Source organism: Fulmarus glacialis, unplaced genomic scaffold, assembly GCF_000690835.1.
Source record: "Fulmarus glacialis isolate BGI_N327 unplaced genomic scaffold, ASM69083v1 scaffold3802, whole genome shotgun sequence".
In the NCBI taxonomy this organism is placed as follows: Eukaryota; Metazoa; Chordata; class Aves; order Procellariiformes; family Procellariidae; genus Fulmarus; species Fulmarus glacialis.
The window spans coordinates 74822-100543 of NW_009198346.1; the positions used below are offsets into that span (position 1 = coordinate 74822).

The 25722-nt window shown below is 39.0% G+C and overlaps 1 protein-coding gene across 1 annotated transcript in view; it reads left to right on the forward strand.

Annotated features, from left to right (window-relative positions):
* The window catches only part of MCTP1 (multiple C2 domains, transmembrane 1), a 174301-nt gene that overhangs the window by 52754 nt on the left and 95825 nt on the right, over positions 1–25722 (forward strand). Inside the window, exons 7-11 of the mRNA XM_009572845.1 lie at positions 5736–5922; positions 10917–11010; positions 22931–23033; positions 25106–25208; positions 25544–25645. Coding sequence (XP_009571140.1) covers positions 5736–5922; positions 10917–11010; positions 22931–23033; positions 25106–25208; positions 25544–25645 — 589 coding nt within the window. The remainder of the gene's footprint in view (positions 1–5735; positions 5923–10916; positions 11011–22930; positions 23034–25105; positions 25209–25543; positions 25646–25722) is intronic.

Here is a 25722-nt window from a genome sequence, read left to right on the forward strand (position 1 = left end):
CACGCAAACTGGATTATGGTTATAGATCCTTCTTCTGACCCTCAGTCTCCTACATATGGAAGTGCACTCCACTACATGAAGTAAGGGTGGCAAAATAAGAGGAGGGGAGAAGGAAAAGTGGAATGGCTGCCTAGATATGAGGAGCACGACAGTAAGTGTAAAAAGTGGTTAGGGTGTAGGTAGGGGGCTGTGAGGATTTCTGGAAGGCACAGACTGGAGCTGTGTGAAAGCTCTTGCAAAGTTGCTTGGACCAACTAGTGAGCGGAGAACCATGTAGGAAGAGAGAAAGTTCATCAGAGCAATAGACTGGTACAGCAGAGGAAAAGAAAGAAATTGCTGCAAAGAAATTGCACTGGTGACAGCACTAACAGTGCATGTCTGTAGCGTATGGCTGTGCCACAGGGACAACAATATCACATCATACAACACCTGCAAGTACTCTTTTCTGTCTGCGCAATTTCAGAAGTAAATCTGTAGTTTTATTGTGAAGAGCTATGCTTAGGAAAATGTTAATCAGTCATTTCAAAATCCATCAACAGGATTTCGTGGCATGGACCGTATTTCTTTTAGCAAGCAATAAACACCGGTCTGTATTCGGGTGTTGCTCGGTGACAGGTGAGACTGTCCTGTGTTTCGTGTTTCCATTACCACGACTGACTTACCCCAGACTGCAGGGCCCTTTCCTCCTCTCCGTGAGTCGCTGCGTGGCAGCTGACAGCCCCGTTTCCCAGGTCCCGCTGAGCTCTGCAGCGAGGCCGTGCGCTCCCAGCTTCCCGGGGATCCTCTCCCGAGCTCCCCACCGCGCTCCCCTCAGCCAGTGCCCTACTTAGCTGAGTTACAGCCTCCAGCTCCTTTGGGAGCTTTCCTGGTTTTCAGTCTATCGCTTCTATCCACCCCCTATCACAAGCATCGTGTGGGGTCTGTCATTTTATTTCTTTCTCATTATCTTTACACTTAAAAATGCCGCGCTCTGGTTCTTCCAAGAACTTCACATTACTGCAGTCCTGTCTTTTTGAGACATGTCATTTTCTGTCGGTGCTTTGCAGAATTTCCCCTCTCCGTTTGTTTCTTGGTTTTACTGGAACATTGCACTCTGCTGATAAAGGATCCGGAGTCTCACAAATTGTAGCAGTTCATGCCTCGCTGCTTCTGATGTGTGTCCAGCTCAGTTCTAATTGCAGAATCGCACAGTTTCCTCTCCTTGGCATCCTTTGGAGCTGCATAGACCTGGATCACAGTGGAGTTAAAAGGCTGTCTTCCTGAACAAGTCATGATGATAATTAAGTTGCCTGGGTTGTAGCCAAGTGGTGCTTTTCTGTCCCTATCACTTAGGATTGTGCGAATTCCTCTTTTATGCTTTATTTTGTCATGTGAGAAAATGATCTCGCTATCTGCTGTCTCTCCCTTGCCTGGCCACCTGGCTTTTAAGAGGCCTTCTATGTCATGTCGCTGCCTTTGTAATTCATTCATTAGCAAGGATATTTCACCAGGGTGCCAACGCGGTCTTACATTCCAGGTTCTGTTAGAACTAGAGAGGGGAGGTGATTTTTACCTCTTAGACATGCTGATAATAAAATACTACATATAGTTCTGGCTTCCACACTTTAAAAAGGATGCAGGAGAATTTCACTGGATCAGAAAAGTTACAAAAAGTCATTTGAGGGCTGTAGGAGATGTGTTCCAAGGAAACGTACAGGGAGCTGAAGGTGTTTAGCATATCAAACAGAAGATCAAGAAGAGGTATGATTATGGTATATGAGTACCTTCACTAGAAGAAAATACGGGGCACTAAAGGCTTTTTCAACCAAGTGAAGAAAGGCGTAAAAAGAACCAAAGGCCAGATATATTCAAATTAAAAATAAATCAGAAATGCATTTCTAACAGCTTGGGCAATTAACACACTGAACACAGTTTCAGAGAAGTGGTGGATTCCCCTTGAATCTTCAAATCTTCCTCCACGGGAGCTGTACCCTGTTTCTGCAGCGACTTACCTGGGATACTTTGGCACATGAGCTTGAGGCACTTGCGCGGTTTTTCTCCCTTCTGATCTCTCAAGGCCTGAAAATCCAGATCGCGCCGGTGCCTGATGATGTTCAGAGCTGGTCTGGGGGGACGTGCCTCCGTGCCTCTTCCTGAGGGGTCGGCCAGCCACGGGGATCGTTCCAGTGCCCCTGCCCACCGCTTCTAATGCTGACACAGGTGTGCGCTGAAGGGACCATACAGCGTGGAGCAGCGCAGTAGTGCAAAATGCTCAAACTGCCCTAAAAACTAAAATTCCCTGAAACATGATTTATAGCCATGCTTGAAAATCTGTCTGTGGAGCTAATGGCTATTTTCACCATAATTCTTCAGGCTGACCTCTTCACAGGTGGAGAACTTTTTCTTTCAGCAGCAGCATGTAAATAGTAATTCTGTAAGAAACTGAATTGTCCAAAATTACTGTTACCTCCTGCTTTCAGTGTGACAGCCGCTAGTCATGTCCAACTTACGGTCTTCTCAAAATGGCTGTTGTTTTTCATGGTCCTCAATTTGACAATGCAAGACAAAAATTTCTACCACCACGATGCTCATTCTGCACGCTTTCTGGTAGCATTCAAGTTCACCTTCATCCTCAAAGCATCTTTGTTCTCCATGGAAACAGTTGTAGGTGACAAATGTCTTTTAAGAGAATATCTTAACTGGTGTAAAAGTCAGCATTGCTAAAGCTTTAAAGCTTGGAATACTTGTATATGCTCTCAGTAAAATGTAAAGGGGCATTGTCAACTTGAACTTTCCAAAGCTATTTCTCTTTAGAAGTATTTTGTTAACTTCAGGGCTTGTAAGGAAATCTAATCCAAAAAGGAGTTTTGTGGGTTTCCTACTGATGTCTGTAAAGGTTATTCTAGGATAGGGTTAGTGCTTAGGTAATGCCTTAATAAAACCAGGCTTCCTTCCCTGTTTTGGTCCCATGCAAAGATCTGGTGAGGGCAAAGTAGATCTAACAAAAAATGGTTTAATTTTTTTGCAGGAAAATTTGGTGTGAGAGCAAACAAAGTTTGTTTTTCTTTTCCATGAAAAACTCAACCATTAATGGAAAAGAATTGCAATTTTTCTTATAGTGTCCGTAAATTGTAAAAGTCTCATCTTCCGACTGAAATGCATGTGCTGCCGATGCGCTCACCTCATGCTGAACGCTCCTCGAGCCTCGGCACCTTCGAGTTAGACACATGCGGGCTGCATCTCCGGCCAGGCCAGAGGAGGGGACCTGGCGCAGATGAGAAATGTGCTTGCACCTGACCGCGTACGCACAGAGACGCTCTTAACCCAGATTTCCATAAAGTGCAATGGTGACACTTCTGATTGAATAACCCTGTCGAATTATCTGAGGGCGCTTCAGAGGATATTTTTCCTGTAAAATGGTTAAGGCTTTCACTGGAAAAACCTTCTGGATCACTCCCTACTCTTTGCACAATCTTCGGAAATAACAAGCTGGTGACAGGCTGTTCATGGAGATCTATCAAGCAGATAATAGAGACATATTTCTCAGGTAATCTGTTCTAGATTTGGTGCTATTAGGAATATTTTATAGCTTTAGGAAAGGTGCAGGATTGTCAATTGCTTCTTTTATCCTAAATAAAAAAGAGCATGGACTACTAATGTTGCAAAAGTGCTGTAACTTCTGGAATTGGAGAAGTTGGAGCTTGTAGCTCTGATGTAAAACCTGTAATTTTACAGTCATTGCAGTTTTCTGATGTGTATAGGGGTTTTTTGTTCCAGTGGGGGTAGCTTTTGTTGCCTATTTCTGGGTGAGGGGTGGATTATTTCTGCATTACTTGTATCATCATGACTTTCTGATTCTTTTACTGACTTTAAGAGAGTCTAGACTGGTTCTCTCAATGATTATTGGTTAAAATTGCATTATTGTTGCAGAGACGTATTTTTGAGGAGTATCTCTTTTGAAATAAACTATTAAAGAATGTTTAACATCAGGGACATCTTAACCTACTCCAGCTTTGAATTCTTGATTACAATATTTATTATCCTAAGGAGGGCTTTATACTCCTCACTGCAGATTAAATAAAAATTTGACAGCCTGTGTACATGTATTGACCATCAGCCTGCACTGACTGACAGCAACAGCTTTAGTCTTTCCTTACTGTTGTTAATTTCATTTCTCACTCGTTATCATCCAAAGAGTTCAAAATAAAAGGTAAACATTAAGCTCAGAATGCTATGTCAGTTAGAAATTTTTTTCATTGTAAAATAATTGAACCTTGTTAACTGTATGAGCTGTGCAGTAGTTTAATTTTGACAGCTGCACAACAGACAGTAAATGTTTAAAAAAAAGAATTAAAAGGAAATTTTCCTGTAGCAAATCTAATCTGCCTGTGATAGCACAGCGCCCATTTTATGAGGCCGCATTTATTCCTGTAATTGGCTATTTCCTGTCCTTAAATGCCTATTTATTCATGTCTGCCACCTTTTTCTCAGTTTATTGGCCCTGCGGTCACCACATTATCTTCCTCTTCAAAATCAATTGACATTTTATGAAAAGAGTTTGCTAGATGTTTGGTTTAGTGAGAGTGGCATATAGAACATGTGCTTGTCACATTAAATAATCGCTGTTAAAAGCAGAGTATTTGGTGGCTTAACAATGTATAGAATATATTCATTTACTTTATTTCAATATTGTTACTGTTTTTATTTAGAGTAATGAATTGGCAAAACATTACTGGGGGATGCTGTAAGTAGAAGTACTCCAAATAGTGCTTCTTCACAGAAATTCCTGTGCGGTGCAAGCCGACATGACATTTGACACAGGTGTTGAATTTCTAGACATGCTCAGAGTTGCAATCTAGTTGAAACTTGTGAATTACACAAATTAAAATATTAAAACTTCTAAGCTGTTCACAGAGTAATTGCTAACCCTAAGGTATTCTTGCTTTAATAAAAAGCTTATGGTCAGCTCTTTGTTAGCAGTGATACTGTTTTTCCTTCCAAGCTCTACCTGTTATTTTTAAAGCTATTTCTGCTGGCTGGCACGTTTGGAGCCATTCTTCATTAGTGCAGTGTATGGTACAGCCAGGGTTATTCGGAAAGGGATCAAGCAGGGTGGATTGGCTTCAGCCACTCTGCACAGTTATAAGCAGTCCCTGCTCGTTACAACGTGAGACATCTTATTATATAAGGGGTTGTGGCATCAAATGTTATCCTGGATGCCTGCACAAGCTTTGAGCTTGAGCCACACGCAGCTTACTGCAAGGGCGCTGAGCCTTCTGGGTGGTGCTCAAGTCGTGTTTTCCTGTGTTCGGTCATGTTAGCTCCATCACAATTAAGTCCACACAGATTTTTTTTTTAAGAGAGGATTTTTACTGTTTTTAGATGAATGGTATCGAAAACATTCACATCAAAACTTACGTTTTGTGTTTATACAAGAGGCGTAATTAAAAAGTACAATTTGCATCAGAAGCTGGATTTTTACAATTCTCTTTGACTGCATTCAAGAAAGGCATATTAGCTAGCCTTGCTTCTAGTGTCTGTACATTCTTTTTAATATTTATTGTTCACATGCGTAACAGGTGGTAGCTTTAAAAAAAAAGTCAAGCAAGCGGCATGGATTGAAGCTGAAGAGAAATCCTTCCAGAAGCTGGGAAGGAATTTCTACTGATTTGTGTTGTCCAGCCGAATGCAAGTAAGCCAATGTGCTCGTTTGCTGTGAAGAAAACCACATGCTGATGGAGAATGTTTGTTTCTAGGTGCCAGGTTGACCTGTCAACCCTGAGTAAAGAACAAACCCACAAGTTGGAGATGCCGCTGGAGGAGGGAGAGGGATGCCTGGTGTTGCTGGTCACTCTCACAGCCTCAGCTGCAGTCACTATCTCTGACCTCTCCGTCAACTCCCTGGAGGACCAGAAGGAGCGAGAGGAGATACTGAAGAGATATGTACGGCGTTCTTCTCTTTTGCCCTTTGTTTGCAAAATGTTTGCTGATATAAATAATAAGTACCGGGGGGAAAAATCTAAATATATCCCTTACATCCCTATCACACTCAGCCAATGACAATCCTTTAAACTAGTTACTAATATTATCACGGCTGGTATAGGTAACATCAGGAAGACTACAAATCCTCTTTATACAATAAGGTATTTTTTACATAGTAATTCAGCTATTTGATATGATCATGTGACATAAAGAAGTTAATTGTACTGCCTTGCAGATAATTTTTACCAAGCACAAAATAACTAAGGGGTCACTCAGTGACTACGGTTTCTAGTGAGTGTTTATGCCAGATAGTTTGAGGTGCCAATAGTTTGTGGCTTTTTTTCCAGCATCTACTAAAGGGCAAGAAAACTTACATTTTGTCTGCACATTAAAGGCTGGAGCAGTGTTTTGTGTCATCAAAATAATTGTTTTAAACAATATTTCTGTTTCAAAATATCCTGAAGCAAATTATTTTCATTTCCCAGCATCCTCACATTACACAGAATCTGTGTAGTTTTATCAAAGGAACAGAGAGGGGAGCTCTTACTCCAGCATTTGCTAATACCTAAATCACTAAAAGTAACTGTCTCACTACACACGGAGAAAGAAAAAAAGCTATTTCCACTTAAAATTACAAAGCTTTTATTGTACAATGCTGCCAGGTGTTTAGAAAGGCTTCTCTAGACACTCAGCCATTAAACCAAGCTCTGACTAACAAAGAGCCGCTTAATTTTTTTTTTTAGATTTTAAAATATTCCTATTCCATGACTGACATCCTTTCAATAACTGAATTTAATAAAGATGTACCTTATCAGGCTGTGCAGATAACATGAAGTGCTAGTACTAATGCTGTACAATATTCTTCAAACAGATTAGCAGGATGTGCGCTTCAGCAAATTTATTCTGGCTATCTCCACTGAATCAGCTGTCTGCTAATGCTTGTACAACTCATACACCAATAGTGTTATCATAAACACAGTTTAATAGAGGTGACTTAGTGAGGCTAAACATAATATTCCTAAACCAACTGAGAGCTAAGGTATTGTGCACCATCTTTGAAAAATAATTACAATTAAGAGAGTTATTGCGCATTTTGGAATCCACCAAGACAGTCTGTGGTTGTTAGAATAGATCTTTATAAATATAATAAATTTCTGATGGATACGTTTTTGAGATGACATACTTCTTGCTACAAAGTGCAACAATACCGTATTTCTGTGGATTATTGTGTGTGATGATATGGTAGTCAAGTGATACTGATGGTTTTGATAATTTAGTAGCAGTATAGAAAGATGTTACGACTATGTATTACTAATCGGTTTTCCTAAATTCTGAATTTTTTGTCCCCTGTGTAAAGCATAATTATGCGGTGTAAGATTGATCTATTTATTTCCATTTCTTACATATTCATGGATATGTGTCTTTTCTTATATTTACATTACTGTATGCATTTGAAAACATTCATATTTTTGGAAGAGGTTCATATTGCAGAGGTGTGAATTTCTCATATGTGTTTTTGAAAATTGTGGCATTGATATACCTTTTTGATAAATTTTACTGTTTTTATTAAAATGACCAGTGGACAGCAGAAGAAAGAAATGACAAGGGTTAACGAAATTCAAATAGTTTATTTTCACTGATGTTTGATTTGTCTTTGGTATTCATATCTCTACCTCAGAACCGATACAAAGAAAGCATGTGCAATTAGCAAGATATACGATTCCCCATTGAGTGGCTGTATTTTGGGGTTTATTTTTTGTTCTCTTAAAAAATCTAGCTTCCATTTGAGAAATGTATTTTGCACCCTTTCTGCAGCCAAAAACAGTTAATGAGCTGACCTTGCCATCAGATCAAATAGCCTTGGAAAATGACTCTATTACTGTCATTTAACCGTTTGTAGCTGAACATCAGAGCCTTACAAATTAAACAGGCATTACTGTTTGAACCATTATTTTACCACAATTGTCTGAAAAGATTAATTCCTTTTGGGGTGAGGAGGGGGGCGCATTAATGGGTACAGACCAAGAGAGATTGTATGACCTTTTCAGAACGGGTGTGCTGAACCCACGGTCCCCCTTGTCACAGTTTAAAAACCAGAGGAGCTAGTTTAGAGAAGAAGTTGTTAGCATTCCATTTTTATTATGACATTTCACAGTCATCCGATTTAATGTCCCTTGACCAGATTGTCCACCGTGAGACGATGGGCTTGAAATGTTATTTAGAGCATTGATAAAAGGTGAGCAGTTCTAAGATGACAGCGAGTCATAAGGCTGGTGGTGTGACATTAATTTTCTCCATAACAGAGATGGAATAAGACGTCATGGTGACAAGCTGTCAATCAGTACTGGCCCCTCAGTGTATCTCGATGCCATAGGATGGGGTATTGCTTCTCCCATAATAGAGCTGAACTGAGATGCTCTCCCTGACAGCTGCTGCAGCCATACAGAAAATATATTATACAGCCTTTCATTAAAAAAATAAAGAGGACTCATATCCAGAGCATTTCAATCTTTTCCCATCTACTGAGGGCTGAAAAGATTCACAGCAAATCACGGATTCCTCTGCTATGGAAATTTCAGGCTTCAGAAACCATGCGGGTTGTGAGGCCTCCAACAGTAATCATAAATAAGAAGACAGAATATCATCTGATAAATCATTACTTGAAGTTATGTATTTAAAGTAATGTATTAAAGTCATTTGCTTCTCGCAGAGTCTCTGCCATGGCATTGTGTACGTTTTCAGCAGTCTCCGCAGTCGTGATGTGCAATAAATGAATCTAAGCCAGCCGACTTGCTGGAACTAGAAGTTCAAAAATAATTATTCTGCGGGATGCTAACAAAGGTAGCAAAGTGAAATACAGCACTGGTGCCTTTTTGCAGAATGAGCTTACCAGGATGAAATTTGGAAAAAGGGGCCCGCAGGGCATTGCAGGAAGGGGGGCAGTTGCTTGGCTTGCTCTGTGTTTGGTTTTTGCTTTGTTTTCTTTCTGCAGCTTGGTGTTTGGTTCGGTCACTGGGAAACTTGGGTAAATCGTGGAAACATTTTTGTAAATCCTTTCATTTTCGTCATGGTATTAGAGCAGAATTATCTCTGTTGTGGTACCAGTTCTGATAAGAAGCTTCCAAACCTTGATTGTTACTGTAGTAAATGAGGGATGGTGCCAACATGCTTTTGAATTATAACAGTGCTATCTATCTGAAACGCTGTCCCTGCCACCCTCAGCTTGTAAGCACATAAAGCAGGGGGTTGAGTGTCTGCTGATTGAAGTTGACCATCGGTATTTTTAAGCCGTATTTCTGATGATTAACATATCAAAAATGATAAAAATTTATTAACCATTATCCTGTGATAACATGTAGCATGTACTACACTTAACGGGATTCCTCAGTTCAGTATACCAAGGTCAAACCTTCACTGTAAACAGTAAATGGTCAGTTGGGGCTTGTGAAATAAATATCAGAATGTGATTTAACTGTTAGAATTGTCTTATTAGTAAAAAGGCAGGGATGCATATTATATGTCTAACACTTTAATGGATAGGTTATCTATGCATAAACATACTGTAGTTTTTGCAGTCTGACATTTAATATTTCATTTAAACAGCACATGTGGTTTTCAGATCAGTGATGTTATCTATTCTGGTTTTCCATAACAGTCGATTTTGCCTTCATAACAAATTAAAGAATTGTTGACTTGGTGTTTTACCTGATGTTTGCATTTTCTAGAAATCTGGACTTATCATAAGCAGTGGAAAAGGTTTCATGTGCACTACGTTAAAATTTTAGAAAGGGCCACAGGCATTAAATGTATTAGTCCAGATTTTAAAATACTTCAAAATAAAGGTACGTGCTAATATTTATGAACAAGACTTGCAAAAACAACCAAAATTTAGGCGACATAGATACATGTTTTAAAATGGATTTGAAAATCTGATTTTAGTCTCTTCTTTTGGAGTTCCTCCCATATGTTATCTAAAAACTAAATGGTAATGCCAGGTTTGTCATTATTAATTGATTGCAGATTCAAAGTTGCAGTCGATGTTCTATCATTTGAAATTCTGCAACTTTTAAGTTATATTCAAAGTTAGAGCTTGAGAATTTTAGCATATCACACTTAACTGGTGCAACATTCCCAGTTTGTTACTTTTAGTTATTTGAAAAAAGTGCAGGAACAGAACACACTTTCCAAACATCTTTCTAAAACTATGTTGGATGAATAAATGCAAGTGTTAGTCTACTCTTTAATTTTTTCTTCCTCTTTTTAATATACATAGATATTGCAGAAATTTATGTTAAAAAAAAAATTATTTATAGTAAGAGCTTTCTGCCATGGAATAGGAATAGAAACCATCTTTTAATTCTTTTTTTAAATCTTTTTTGCACATGATTATTCTGAAAGTTATTAAGTTGTAATAGTCCTCTTTTGATTGTTTTTGCTCATGTTATTTGCAAACTATATGCAAGCATATATATGCTATATGCAAGCTCGCATATAATGGTCAACTACAACAAAAACAATATTGGCCCTAAGTCACTGTTCAGAGTGTTATTGGAGCCGTCCAAAGGGAAAATGTGAACACAGATCTCACAAAAGTATTCAGGGAGAGGAAGTGTTTTATTGTTTGGATTAATTTTGTGAATATACTGCTATCATTTAGAATTTTGATGGACAGTTGTTGATGTACTATTAGGGGATTCATTCAGTAGAATTAGTGTTATATTTAATCATTCATACTGTAATTTTTCCTGTGCATTTTTCATTGGTAAGTTAAAGTTTTAAAATACTGAAATAAACACTGACAACTGTACATTCTTCAGAAAATAATATTTTGAAGTATGAGTATGTTAGACTGAATTACACTAACTTATATCTGGGCTAGGGAGAAGACTATTAATACTGCTTTTGGTATGTCTTTTTTGCAATCCAGAATTGTTTTTCTTTTTATTATTTTTTAGAGTCCAATGGCAATGTTCCATAACATGAAGGATGTGGGATTTCTTCAGGTGAAGGTCATCAGGGCAGAAGCATTGATGGCAGCTGATGTCACAGGCAAGGATTCATTTAGTTTCAGTAAATACCATAGTAAGACTGGGCCTTTTTAGAAATGAAGAAAAAATGTTTAAAACAGAGGTTTATCTAAAGATTATTGTCTGTTTGCGCGGTCTCACCTCTGCTTATTAAGGAAAAAATCCACAGACAAACAAAACTTTTATAAGCAAGGCAGCAAGTCTTTCTAATGCTAGCAGAGTCCTGCGTAGGTTATTTCCCGGAAGGGTGAAATGTGCATTTTCCTCCATCAGAGGTCCTGTAAAAAATACATAGAAAAGACTTCTTTTTCTAGTAGATAAAAATATACAAAATTATTCAAATTAAAGCTGAATTCCAGAGGACAAGGCAAATGAAAGGTGCTAGGCTTAGATACTGCTTCAAAGTTGTTGCCAAAAGAACCACTTGATTTCTGCCAGATATTTAGCAAGACTGCTGTTGGTTTCAGACATTTCAAATAAATGCAGTTTCCTGTAACTACTGCTTATCTGTTTAAGAAGGGAAATAAGAAAATCTTTTTTTATTTTCTGTTTTATGTGATATAAGCTGAATGGATAATTTAACCTTTTGCTTTTCAAAACAAAGAAAAAGTATTTCAGCCATACTGACCATATTTCACCAGAAATGTCCAAGTTATGTCCTGAAAGTACAATCACTTTTACACTGCACAAGTTGAATGGAGCAAAATGAGCTGCTTCTGTGTCAAAAAATAGCCATCTTTGCTAAAAAAAAAAAGAAAAAAGGGGAAAAAAAAGGAAACTATAATAATCTAGCTGGTTCAACTGCAATTTGGACAGAAATGTTCTGTTACAGGAGCAGATGTAATATATAGCAACATACTCACTTCTTAACAGTTTTTTGTAAATTAGCATGAGTACAGGTATTTAATTTTTTTCTCAGACAAGGTAACAGAGCAACATTTTATTGCTGAAACAGATCATCCAGTTTGTGGCACACAAAATAACAGATTCTATTTTCGGGGAGGTTGGAGAAATGCTTCTAAAGATTCCTCACTCTGCTTTTACCTTATAATGCAATGTGGTCTGAACAGAGAAAGAGATTAAGTTATTCAGCAGCAAATGGGATACTTCTGTCCCTGACCTCGTTCAGTCTTTGACTTTTCCAGATCAACGTGTCATTTGTGCTGGTTGAACAAATTTTTTGGAAATACATTTGATTCAATTAAAGATGTACAGAGCTACCAAAAATCTTCAGACATTGCATTTGGAACGACGGTCAGGAAGACAGGGAAGAACACTCAATACCTTCCCATGTCCTGCGTATTTTGTTCATTAGCAAGAAAAAACATTCATACGGCAGATACGTTTTGTAAGATGGCTGTGCATTCCAAACATTACAGAAATCATTGTATTTTGAAAAGAGGGCAAAGGGGTTTTGTTAACTACTGTAGTAATTTATAGCTATTTTTAGTAACTTGTGGGTATGTACAGATCATTCATTTCAGACTAAACTTTGAATAGTAATATTTAGAAATAACTCAAAGTAGTTATTTTGTGATTGTCGATAAATCATGTTCGCAAAAATTGTATAAGAATTGACCCTCCACCTTTATTCAACTGAGCAATACTTATTAGTCAGTGTGGAGAGCACTGTCATCAGTGGTATAACTTACACGACTAAGGATTGCTTGTGTGAGTAAAAGCTAAGGACTAGTTTGCTCTTCTTACTATATTGTTTTTTTCAGAGTTAATCTTTTGCCCTCCCTTGAGTCTGGGAAGTAGCTGGAACACCTGTATAGTACCGGTGTGATTTGCTCTGTTTCCTGTCTGCTGAGCATATCCCATTTCACTTTCAGGAATCTTTTCATGTGAAGTAATAAATCAAAATTTATTAGTTTGGGCTGAATGGAATTTAAAAATCCTTAATATTCCATCATTAAGCATAAGCATAGACAGAAAAAGATTTCTGTAATCTTTTAAGTAGTCATCCATCTTACTACAGTTGCAAGGATTTTTTTTTTCCTTTCAAAATGTGAAATTTTTCTTTTGTTACCATACATTCATTGAGCAGCATTGTAATACTGTATTAACTCTGTGTGAATAAAGAGCAATTGAGACTCCCGTTGAATGAATGAGTAAAAAGCACAAATTACTTTTTAATGAAACCCTCAATTCTTCTCCTTTCCACAGAAAGCCCGTAGCCTTGTGCAGCTGAATGCTGCTACAGTAGGTCACTTCAGTTAAGCCCCTAATAAACTGTTGATAGTCGAGGGCAGTTTTTTCTCAATAGCCCAGTGTTGGGACAGTGTGCTTCAAATCGTTAAGGTTAGTACAGATTTTTTTTAAAAAGGGAGAGATTAAGGGTGGTGGTTCAGGCCTCAGTTGGCACCCCCCCACACACACATGCCTTGAAGAAGATGCTGGGCTGGGTGACATGTCGGTGAAGTTGTGGGCAGGGCGAGTGGGCACTACCCGTTTGAAAATGGGGCGCTGCTCGAACGTGCCATAGCTGGGTTTTAAAAAGACCCCAGAAAAGAACAAAGTGAGGCTCCTCCTCATCAGGCCGCTTGCAAGGAGGTCTAGGAAAGGGAGGACCGCTGAGGGGCTGAGAGATTCCCTGCCGGTGCTTGAAAGCTCACCTTGATTTGGGGGAGAGCTGAAAAATAGGGCGTCTTCCAGGACCGGGGCCTTCGGGAGAACTGCTGGGCCTCAGCCCCAGGAAAGCCAGCATCTTTCCACGGTCAAAACACAATTTTAGGCCTTCCACCAATAACTACTACCACCAAGGCCTTCCACAATTTTAGGCCTTCCTTTCCTGTTGGAAATTGTAGTCACAGCAAATACCCCTTCCTGGAAAATACGTATTTATTTTTTAATATGTTTTTTTGAAACTATAATCTAACAAATGGAAAGACATTGAGCATGGTGTTTGCTTTTTCCTTCTCTGCCTGAGAAGAAAGTTTCATTTAAATCTTCCATTGTGCTTTAGCTATTCGGTGCAAGGCTGTTTTCTCCCTAAATCCTCAGCTGGAAGTTATATTTTCCCCTTTCCCCACATCTTTGCTCGCGTGCGGTTCCTCTGGAAGACAGGCAGACCTTCTCGAGGGCTTGGCTGCTCGCGGAGCCCTGGCATAGCAGCCTGTGCGCCTGCAGTGACGTCCTTTCACGTGAAGGCATGTTCTGATGGTGCAGTAAAACGTAAAGCGTAATGGACTCATCGTGCCAGTTGGCCTCTGAAATTAATACGTATTCTGTTCGCCTAACCCGTGTGAGTTTTGGAAAGCAATGGCACCGCCATGACGTAGTGCCAGGTTAGGCAGTAGTCACGTAAGCGTGTTCCTCCTGCAGCAAAGTGGGTACGGGTGGGTCTGGTGGGAGGCTGCTGGCTTTGCAGGCAGGGCTCGTGTCTCCTTTAGTGGGCCCGATGCATTCCTCCTTTTCCTGTACCACGAAATAAAATTCAAAACCCCTGCCTTATTACTGACGAGAAGCAAGCAGGGTGGGAAAAGATGTGCCACCGGTTTGATCAACTTCAGCGCAAGTCCTGTTGTTTCAAGGAATAATAGTTAGCAACTCAGATTCATTAGCAGAGCAAAATCCGAGCTCCATGTGACGGCCTGCCTAGAAAACAGTTTGTTTTGCTGTCTTTGGGCTTTAATTAAGACGTGTTCCATGCCAGCCCCCTGGCTCCCCGCTCCCCCGGCCCCCACCCGCTTGCTGTGTCACAGACCGGCGATCAGACGCTTTCAGATGGTCCGGCCCATGACTTTGACCTTCTGCGCGGTCCGGCGTTCCCTGGGGAACCGTTCAGCTCATGAGGTCTGATTTCACACTTCCAGGATGCCTCGGCTCTCTTAACAATGACAGGGAGACAAAGCCCTTTAGAGCGGGCCGCATGGGGACTTGTTTAAATTGGAAACTAGAGAGGAGTCAAGGAACAAGGTTACAGGCTACAGAATAGTGCTTTTAATAAAGAGCTCACAGCTCTGGTTCAGCTCAAAGAGGGCTACCTCTGTACAATTAATTGAGACATTTATCTGGAGCATCTTAGGCCTCTACTTTCTCACAGAATTATGTGATAAATATCAGCCAAGAGGCAAATGAGATGTGCATGAAATGAATTTTTAACACTTTGATTACTGTGTCTCCAGTCTTCATTAGAAGTAAATTTATTTGTATTTCTGACCTCATTATTAATCAATTGTCTGCGGTTTTTTTGGGTACCGTGATTTCAGAACCTGGTATATCAGACAGATTTTACTAAAGAGCTTGGTGATATTTAGGTTTACAGTCAAAAGCTTTTCAGGCTTCTCCTCCTCTGAAGAACATAAAAAATGAGGCAGAATTTTTTTTTCTTCTTTTTCAGTTTTATGTCTGGAATTCAGCCTCTCTTTTAAGAAAATTCCCTGTTAAAATTTTGTTTAAAGTACTTGGAAGTAGAATGAAGATACCAAGATGGCTAACTGTGCAGAACGTAAATGAATTTTCTAAAATCTGTTCTACTAAAATGTCCTAATACCACATGTGCAAAAATAGTCTTTGAAATTGTTCTTCAAACACTAGGAAATGTCAGAGTGATGTACACAAATATTAAATTCACAAAGGTATGGAAGCCCATGCATGTGAAATTGAAGGAATAAATTCAGAGGCCCTTTGGAAATATGGTTCCAAAAGTAATTTGCTCTGTCAATTAGTGCAACCAGATTTCAATATACACTTGAGTTATCTTGACAAAGTACGGAAATCTACTAGATGGGCAGTATTCTGTGGCAGATAAAATCTCATCTGGCCCTATCGTATAGGTTGCCTGAAGACATCAGTCCGGTATCATGTACTGCAAAACTACTTTTTTTTTAAGAAAGTAGCAGTTTTAGGATACTAGTGGCAAAATTAGGATTTAAAAGGTTAACCATAGCCTTTAGAATTAAATATACAGTGAAAGGATGCCTTGTGATTGTTAACATTATTATTTTTTTCTGTGGAAATGAGTTTAACACGATTGTGGCACTACACTGAGTCGCCTGGTAAGATATCTCACACGTTCATTATATCAGTCTGTTGCAACATGTTTGCAGCAGCACTATTGAAGAGGAATTATCGTTTCCATTTTAAAGATGGAAAACGAAGAAAGGTTAACTGACTCAGCTAAGGCCGACAGAGCAAGTCCTTGTCAAAGCTGGCATTTGGCGTGGGTCATGTACTTAATCCATTAGATAAGGCAGCTTCTCATGCTATTGAGCCATTCCTCCTCCTGGCCAAAGGTCAGACCGACAGCTCTGTTGCAAGCAGCTGGCTGGCAGGGAGCTTGGAACAACATTAGTGACATTAGCGTCTGCATGAGTGGCACTGCCCCCCAGAGTCATGAACTGGCTGTCTTGTCTTCCCAAAAAATAAAGGCCTTTTTTGACTGTGGGGACTTAGATCCATAATGGGCAGGCATGGCCAGCAGTAGGGGAGAACCATAATGGCCTATGAAATATTCAAACAATATCTCAGCTTTCATAACCACATTAAACTGGGTTGAACTTTGTGAAGTTGTGGTTTGTGAGCTTGACTTATAAAAGTAGAAATGGAATTGAAATCTCCTATTAAATTTTTAAACTATCCAAAACATTTTTAGTAGTCTTCGTGATTCTAATTCAGTTTGGATAATGTAATTTGAACAATGCAAAAATTCATGTAATACTTAGTTCAGAATAAAGTTAGCAATTTGCTTAAAATCAGTTCATGGTCTAGCCAATGCTGGAGATGGCTTTCTATCATTTTATATAACCTTATGGACAGATCAGTGGCAAGTAAATGTTAAATGCCAACCTATATTTAGCCGGTCACATGGTTCCTTTTGTTGAGAAAACTGTTGAAGGAACAAAACTAGGAAATTATTTGTGTTTCTGGACATATACCGAAGCAATGCATGCTTTCTATAGCCATGGTAGAAGTACCTCCACAGGCCTCAGGGGAACTAGCCCTATGCTATCTGATGTCCCTTGCGAGTTAATCCTTATGAAGTGCAATAAGTTTTTCAAGGGATAGGTAGGTCTGCCATATGCTTCTTGGCTTGCATCCACTCTGAAAAGCAATTGCATCAATGGTAGTTCCTTGTAAGAGTCCATGGCAGCTCTGATTAAGAAAGAAAGAGTCATTCTACAATGACTGATGATCTTTCTGATTTTTTATTTTCTTTCCTACAAGCTGGATTTTCAAAGACTGAAAACAGAAAAGCGTGATGTTTATGACTGTACACAGGTGTTTCTTTCCTGTCTAAAACAGGGAGTCATCTTACTGCATAAAATATGGATGTTTCCATATGTTTGTTTACTAAAGTCTCTTTTTTACAATATTAACAGAATAACATGCAGATGACATACAGTTTTCTGGAGACAATAGAGTGTTATAATAAAAGAACATCACAGTTTAACTTGTACAAAACATGGCAAGCAAGAAATGTAAATTTAAGTTTTGATAGCTTTTCATCAAGAAAAACTCCTGTTTGTGTACAAGTGGAGCTAGAAAGTGAGTACAAAAGTGCAATTATTTTGAATTGAAGTCCCTATTTGGAAGTGCTCCAAAATGAATTTTTGCTGGGAAAACAATCTACCAAGAACCAAAATTTTTATTGGACAACTTCCCCCTCAGGGACCATTGAAGGACATATTTGTTTAACTTGCCCGGAAATATGAATGGTACTGTATTGCAGTTTGACATCTCTAATATTTAGGTAAAGTTCATATTTATGCAAACAAAAGATACTTGCATCTGAATAGGTCACATGTCATTCAATCGCTTGTGAAAAAGCAGTACTTTCGGAGTTGAATTTGATATGAAGCCCAAGGTTTTGTTGTTTTAGATACCCACTGGACTGGACAGAGTCCAGCTCACCTCCAGCCAGGAAGACGGGCTGCAGCAGCATGTGTCTGAGACCCGTCCACCAGCCCTAGAACATCAGTTCACAAGGGTTCACAAGCCACCTAACATCTCTGGTGCTTGCTGATGAGTTTCAGCAAAGCGAGCCAGCTGATCTACAAATGTGGAAGTCCTGTGGTCTTTGAACTGATGAAAAGGGCCTTTCCTAAACTTTTCCAAGTCAAAAACACAGCAAAACTGTTATGCAGTGTGGTGCTATAGCTACTTGAAAAGAAAATTCGGAAGCTAAAATTGTGTGGAGGTTGAGGTTTTGTTGTTTTGATTTTCTAAATATTTTGAGAAGCAATTAAAAATTGTCACTATTTAGGTATCTTTTCTATGATGAAAAAGTGTATTTTATATACTCGCAGGAGAAAAATGTTGTTCCAATGGCCAACCTTCTGAGCTCCAGATAATGAATCTGAGCTCCAAACTTACTTTATTTCTTTTGTGCAGGACTTCCTGGGCTGTGGGGAACTTTCAGTTTTGAAGCAAGTAACAGATAAGACTGCTCTAGTTCCTGGACAGCCTCTCTTGCAGCTTAACCACTGTTGTACAGTTGGGCTGGTTTGAGTTGATGGGTGTGCAGTTCATCCAGGGGCATGTGGTAGTTCTGAGAAGTAAGGTGACAAGTAAAAGACTAACGTTTTAATTAATGTGTGTATAGTGTGCAACGTGAGGGACACAATGCTGAATGAAGTAAAATACTTAGATCTAGGAAAGTAATCTCAGTTTGTGCTCCGGTCTCACCGACTGTCTAAAGATTAAATGCAATGCAGCATGGCACAAACGAGGATATCTGTCAAACTAGATGCAATGTGTGGCATGATGAATGAAATGGGAAACTTCAAAAGATAAGTAGTTCTTGGGAGCTTTTATTACAAAGTAGAGTTCCTTCTAGGGGACATTCTCAGGTAGTCCAGGTCTGTAATGGGAAAAGGGGAAAAAAAGGTGAGGGAGATCCATCAAAAGAGAAGTTGCTTTCCCTTCCAGATTATTGTGCATATTATGTAAACTAGCACTTTATTTCTAACATTTCAGGAGCCCTTAGGACTATATAAGTAGACTCCAAAAAGCATGAGACGTTACAGCAACAGAATGGATAAATGAGATTTGTTTTACTTCTTACTGAGATTTACTGCAGGTCTGATTTCAGTCAGTGGGAAGGTGTACTTCACTGGTTTTACGACCTACTTGTCTCATTCATTCCTTCAAACAGTGCTAGGGTAATTGTGATTAGTCCCACTAAGGTGATGGGATTACTCAAAATCGTAAGTGCTGGTTTCAGAGGTGCTGGGAGCATGTTCTTAATGTAAGTGCCTTAAGCAGGTGGTGGGTCATCTTATTCTTTGCACAGCACTGAGCACACAGTTAGGGCTGTATTCAGAAGATGTTTGTGGATGTCCTCTGATCAATAGAGTTAAGTATCTCTAAAGTCACTGGAACAGTAACTGAAAGCCTATGAAAGGCACAGAGCAGGGAGCTAGTTGGAAGATCCTCAGTAGACACAGGGATTTGGGTAGAATTTCTTGACATGACAGGTGATATACGGTGATATGTGACAATTGTGATTTAGCCTGTAGTGAAAGGTGTAACTGTGGTGACAACACAGTTTAGAATGGTTTAATTGAGCTTAGGCAGCACAAGACTAATCGAAGGTTTTTAAGTGTACTTTTAGAACTGCTAGATGGACAGCACATACTTTTCTGAACATGTGTGGTTCTTTTTTATAAAAATGAGGAAAACCATGTATCTAGCTCTTGTTTGAAATTGCTAGTTGCATTAACTAGACAGAAGTTGTGTGAGGCTGCCTTGATTAGAGTATGTGTTGTGCTTAAGGTATGGGTTTTGAATAACATAGTAATGAATATATGTAGTAAGTTCCTGGATTTTCTTGGTCCTCCTAAAGACTGAGGAGACCTAAGGAGGACATCTTTTAATTTTTTAGTGCTCTCTTAAGGCTTTCGTTGGGAACGATCCCATTATTTTGAACACTCTTGCAATGCAGCAGGTTGCCATGGCTGTCAGTGAGAGTTAAGATTGCAGTTATTCTTTCTAATAATGAGAACTTGAAAGATGACAGATGGATATGAGTTTCACCAACGACTTGTGCGTTGCTCTGGCTTTGTCTTTCTGGTTCATGTTCGCTTATTTGGGTTGGTATCCAAACAACGTTTGCACATACCATATGTTTAGCAGCCAGCGAAGAGTGTTGCCTTTCAGATACCCAGCTTGGTTATGAGTGTTTTAGCATACAAAAGAAATGCCCATAGGCACCCCTCCGCGGTGAAGGGCTTTGCACGTGGGAACTTCATAGCCTCCTCATGGTAAAAACAGTGTTCCTTAGTAGAGATATTCATAGCCAGGAAACTTCTACATGTCAACCATGGTATTTGGGCCTTCCCTTGTACCATGTCACAACATTCCCTTCTCTCAAATTTGGTCTTGAACTGTTTTCAAGTTATGGGGGAAAAGACATGAAATGTTGAGTGTGAGAGGGGGATTCTTTTATTTCTGTAAACTGTCTGTCTTTGGTTTGATCGAGGATCTCTGTGATTGACGTTACATATTATTTAGCTTTCTTAAGTGGATTGGTATCCATATAAATCTATAAGGAGAGTCATTGAAAAAGTGCATGTCAACAGATGCAGAAAATGAATGAATGTAGTAAATACCTTCTCTTTGTTTACAGAAGATGGCCTTTAGACACTGCAGTGCATTTTCCTGTGTCTGTATATGATTAATAAGCACAAATCACATTGTAGCATCATATGCAAATATGATTGATGATACTTTAAAAAAAGGAGATAAAATAATATCACCTAGCTCACCTGCTGTGTCAGTTCTGCCTTGTTATTTTAACTGTCTTCTGGGTGTTTCTTTTTCAAATACTGAAACCTAAAGAATATGAAACCTAAATAAATATGAATTGTTTAAGTTTCCTACCACCTTTTAGGCTTGTGAAGTAGGAAAACATTGAGATATGTGATATATCCATCTCTGCTGACTAATGAATTAATCATTTTTCAAGTTTAATGGGAAAGATTCAGCGGTATATTGTTTTCTAGAGAAGGTAAACATCAACTCTAACTGTAATTCACAATGTGTTTACAACAATTATTCTTTATCATTAAAGTTAATAATATGCACATTAACCTCTGATGTAGTCTGAATCAATACTGCAGTTTGGGAGATGTGACCCCTGGACAGCTTTGTCTAAATATTGATTTCATTGTCATTTGTATAAGGTATGAAACAAATTACATGCCTCCCTAATATCATTAATGTAGCCCCATTGAGCTACTCGATTTATGGCTTCTTATAATGCATGACAAAGCATTACGGAGTTATTGAAGACATTGTGAAATACGATTGCTTAGTGTGCTAGATTTGATTGTGGAAGGCCAGTGCCAACACTCAATAACTTTCAGACACTTTGCTGTCCAAAGAAAGTCCAGAGACAAGAACAAGCCACTCTGTAGTTTGCAACTCAGTTGTTAATCTCCATCAGACAAAGTTCCCTTGGGTTCTGGGAGCAGCAAATTATTCTACAGCTTCCTCCTTATATATTTGTAGCCTTACATGAAAATAATGCATACACTTGTATTCTGTGCCAAAGGCAAATGTTGTTCTCTTCGATTACTGGAGGAAATCAAAATAGGTAGGAGGTATAGCATCTCTCTGTCTTGGCCAGCATTTATAGTGGTTGTCATTAGTGTCAAAATTTGAAATATGAGTTAAATACACTGTGATTCCTTCCCTTTATTGCCTCTTTATTGCAACTGTCTTCTCACTATACCCCTCATGTTCTCGTTACTGCGCCTTCCATCATAGCTGTTCCTCAGATCTTCCTCGTAACACCTTCTTACCCTTCCAGGAAGTTTCAGGATTGCCCTGAAACCCTGGAGATACCAATCTTCTCTTCTTTTGCTTCCTCCCTCTTCAGAAAGCTCCTTTTGTACACAAGCAAACTGTTGTTAAGCACGAGATACTTTCCTTCTTCTCCTTTCCAAATACAAACTTTGGCCTCGTGCATATCTAAGAAAAAGCTTAGTGTAAGTTTCATGTCTTCCCCCTAAACTTTCAGTTGGGATGATTTTTCTTGCTCTTTACTTGGTTTCTAAGCTCTGCTCACCTGCAGTCATTGGCTATAAGCTGCTTATTTCACGTTCAGGGGTACACACACACACACACACACACTTCCTTTCCCCATTCTTTTTCTTTAGCTTAAAAAAAAAAAAAATCAACTTCCATATCCAGTCTAGGATACCGCTTCCATTATCTACATATTACATTTTCAAAGCAGCATCTTCATACTTTCTCCTGTGGTGGCTTTCATGCTGAGGACCTTCTTGTAAATATATGCAAAGCTACTTCATTGTGCTTTAATGTATACAGAAATCTCAACCACGTTTGAGCTTCTGCTGTGCTGAGACTACAGCCCATCATTCCAGCTGATATTGTCTCATTGTTTAATTGTACTTGCCCATTTTCTCTGGTGTTAGGCTTTTATCTGAGGCTGTCTTTAAGGCTTTTTGATTTTGGGGAGAGGATTTGTACAGCGTGAAATATGTAGGGCATAGTAATCTTTGGATAAGTATCATAGGTGCTATGTTATTACAAATAATACGGAATAATACATTTCCTACATATCAAAATGATCTAATTATGTTATCATTACAGTCAATGTAGGATTGGCACCATTAAAGTAAAGTTCTCTTAGCTGTCTCAGAAGGGTGCTTGGCACCTTTTACGAACATGCTGTTTTTTCATGAGAAAAGTCTGTATGGTGATTTTTTTCCTTTTCTTTTCTTTTTTTTTTATAAAGACAAAAAAGATGTTCTTTTAGTGAAGAATGTTAATAGATTACGGAGATGAACAGCCTGTTATGACCATCTTGAATATAATGCAGACCATAGGACTTCCCTGAATTAATTCCTGGGAGAATTACAATGCAGCTTAGGATAAGAGAAAAAAAAAACAAAACAAATTTTTATTTAAACCTTGCTCATGGTGGGCTTTCTTACTTCATAAATTTTGTTCCAAATTTTCTCTTATAGGTAAAAGTGACCCATTTTGTGTAGTTGAATTGAACAATGACAGACTGCTGACACATACCGTCTACAAGAACCTCAATCCGGAATGGAACAAAATCTTCACATTGTAGGTGTTTGGATTTTGTGAGTGTTTGGGGGGGTTGGGGTTTGGGGTTTTTTGGGGGGGAGCTTAAGGGGACGTATGTGTGAATCAAAAATACCCACTGCTGATTCTGAAAAAAGATAGTGGTACTGATATTTCTAAATCAAACAGCTGAATACCTTTTTGAGGATTAAAAACATGAAAAAACTTAGAGGAGAGGTGCCATCTTAAAGGTAAAAAGCAAGGTTTATTTCTTGGAAACTAGGTCTGAGTAATGCTAAGCACTCCAGAGTCCTGCTAGCGTCAGTGAGAGTTTCGCTGAAGTTTTGGGTGGGAAAAAACAATATCGTGATTATGACCTTCATTAAAATGTGGTTAACTTTAATAAACATTAGATAACTATATAAAGGAAGGAATTTTAAATGCATTCATACTTCTCTGAATTGTGATCAGATACTTTCCACTTGTTCTTTCCGTTTACCAACTGCACTTCTCACAATACCATCTAGTATCATACCAGTAGATTGCTGCTATTGGGTAAAATGCAGTCTTAAACATTTAGTTTATTGGGAAGTGACGCGGTTGGAGTTTTTTATCTGTCTGTTATTTTGAAGACAGTAAAAGGCTCTGACAAAATAGAAAAAAGATTTCCACAAACAAAATGTTGCTGTTACTTGTCTTGCTTATTTGCCTTCTTTTTCTCCTGCTTCACTCTATCTGACTGCAATGTGACACCAATGAGTAGAAAACTGATCAGTTGCAGGTTTCTCTGCTGCTGAAATCAGCTAACAATCCACTGCAAAACCAGTCGAAACTTTAGCTTTGTGTACACTTACTTCACTGTATCATAAATTAAAATACTGTGTTTTGCCCTTAATCTCAAAACACAGTCTGATTTTAATTTTCTCCCCCCCCCCCCAATTTGTCATTCGTATATTTGGCATCCATAGCTTTTCTTGCCTTGCAGTGAGCTCTCAGGAATGAACTCAGAACAAAAGAAAAAATCTCACAATAATTGTACTTCTCATTAGCTTATTAACGTAGTTCTCATTTATGTATCTGCAAAACCACGCTAAATTCGTCATTAATTTATTTTTAATTACCTACTAATAGAGCCAATAACTAATCAACCTCTACTGCTCAACAGTGTTCTCTGCATAAGAAATTGCTTGGGTTTGTAGAGGACAAAAGACTAATCAGGAATCAAATAGAAAAACTCAAAAGGCCTTCAAGGAGAGTTTTCACCTCTCTTCTGTGTATATTTGCATGGACTATTTTATTTTTCCTCAGATTTGTTAATTAATTTTGGGCTAGCAATCCAGTTTCATTGGAATATTTTACTGAAGTTAAACTGCTTTGCTTGAATTCGTATTTCCTGGATCAGCGATTTGATTGAAGATGAGTTCTCTCAACAATTCTGTTTTTTTCTCTGAATAAGGAATGTGAATTTTTCACTTGAGAGTTCACAATATACAGTGACATTTGTTGTGCGTGGTGGTGGAGTGTTTAATAGCTTGCAGGCAAAAACAAGTAGTAGCTGAAAAATGCATCATTTTGTATTGCTTGTTCCTAATTTGTTGTAATGACTGTTGTATATTTGTAATTAAGCAAGGATTTTAGAATTAAAGAGCTTGTTCTCAGTGGAAGGATGTGTTTGTGTAGCTCGTAATTATTTTCGTTTACAAACCTACAGATTTCACAGTATCTGCGGTAAGAATTGCTGCAAGGGTAGCATGTGTAAGGGGTAGTTTTTAAAGGCTCTCAGTCCTGCTGCTCGCGGCTGTAAATCCCCCAGAGCTGCTCGCGCTGGCTCTCCTTGCAGCTCCTGCGGCGCAAACGCCAGGTAGGAGATTTAAAGCAACATCCTTCGGAAAAGTTCTGCTGGAAAGCCTCGCAGAGAGAGAGCGGTCGCTGCAGCCCTTAGAAAGCATTTCGGTTGTACGGAGGGATGCCTCATTTACTTAAGTTCTGTTCTCTGCCACAGCTTGGAAGAATAGACAGGTATCTGGTTTTGCTAACCTTTCACGCTTTTGTCCTTGGTACCTGCTGTTGTAGGTGACTTCTTCTCTCCTCTGTGTGTGCTTCTCCCTTTGTAGCAATATTAAAGACATCCACTCAGTGCTTGAAGTGACAGTTTATGACGAAGACCGCGATCGGAGTGCTGACTTTCTAGGCAAAGTTGCTATACCGTTGCTGTCTGTAAGTTTCATTCACCTGACATACCGCTCTGTACGGGGGGGGGGGGGGAAAGAAGAAAAAAAAAAAGATTTGCAGCTCTGTGTCTGTCATTTCTCAACCAAGGTCTGTAATAAGAACACTAAAATTTTAACATACTGGATTCACGGCCATGTTGAATCCCATGGTAGTTAATTTTTCCTGACAGACTCGGTCCTGGTAATGAACAGGTACTTGTCAGACTTGCCACAGTTGTTTTGGGTTCTCTGTCAGCTTCAGCAGCTGGGGGTCAGGGGTCACGGGGGGGTGTATTCAGCGGAGACCGCGAGACAGACGGCTGTCATGTCCTTTTCCTGCAGATTCAAAATGGTGAACAGAAAGCCTACGTCTTGAAAAACAAGCAGCTGACAGGGCCAACAAAGGGGGTCATCTATCTTGAAATAGATGTGATTTTTAATGCTGTAAGTCTTAACTTTGGCTTTTTTGTACTGCTAAAGAGTTCAGTTTCATGAAGGCTTTTGTTCCTGATTTGTAGAGA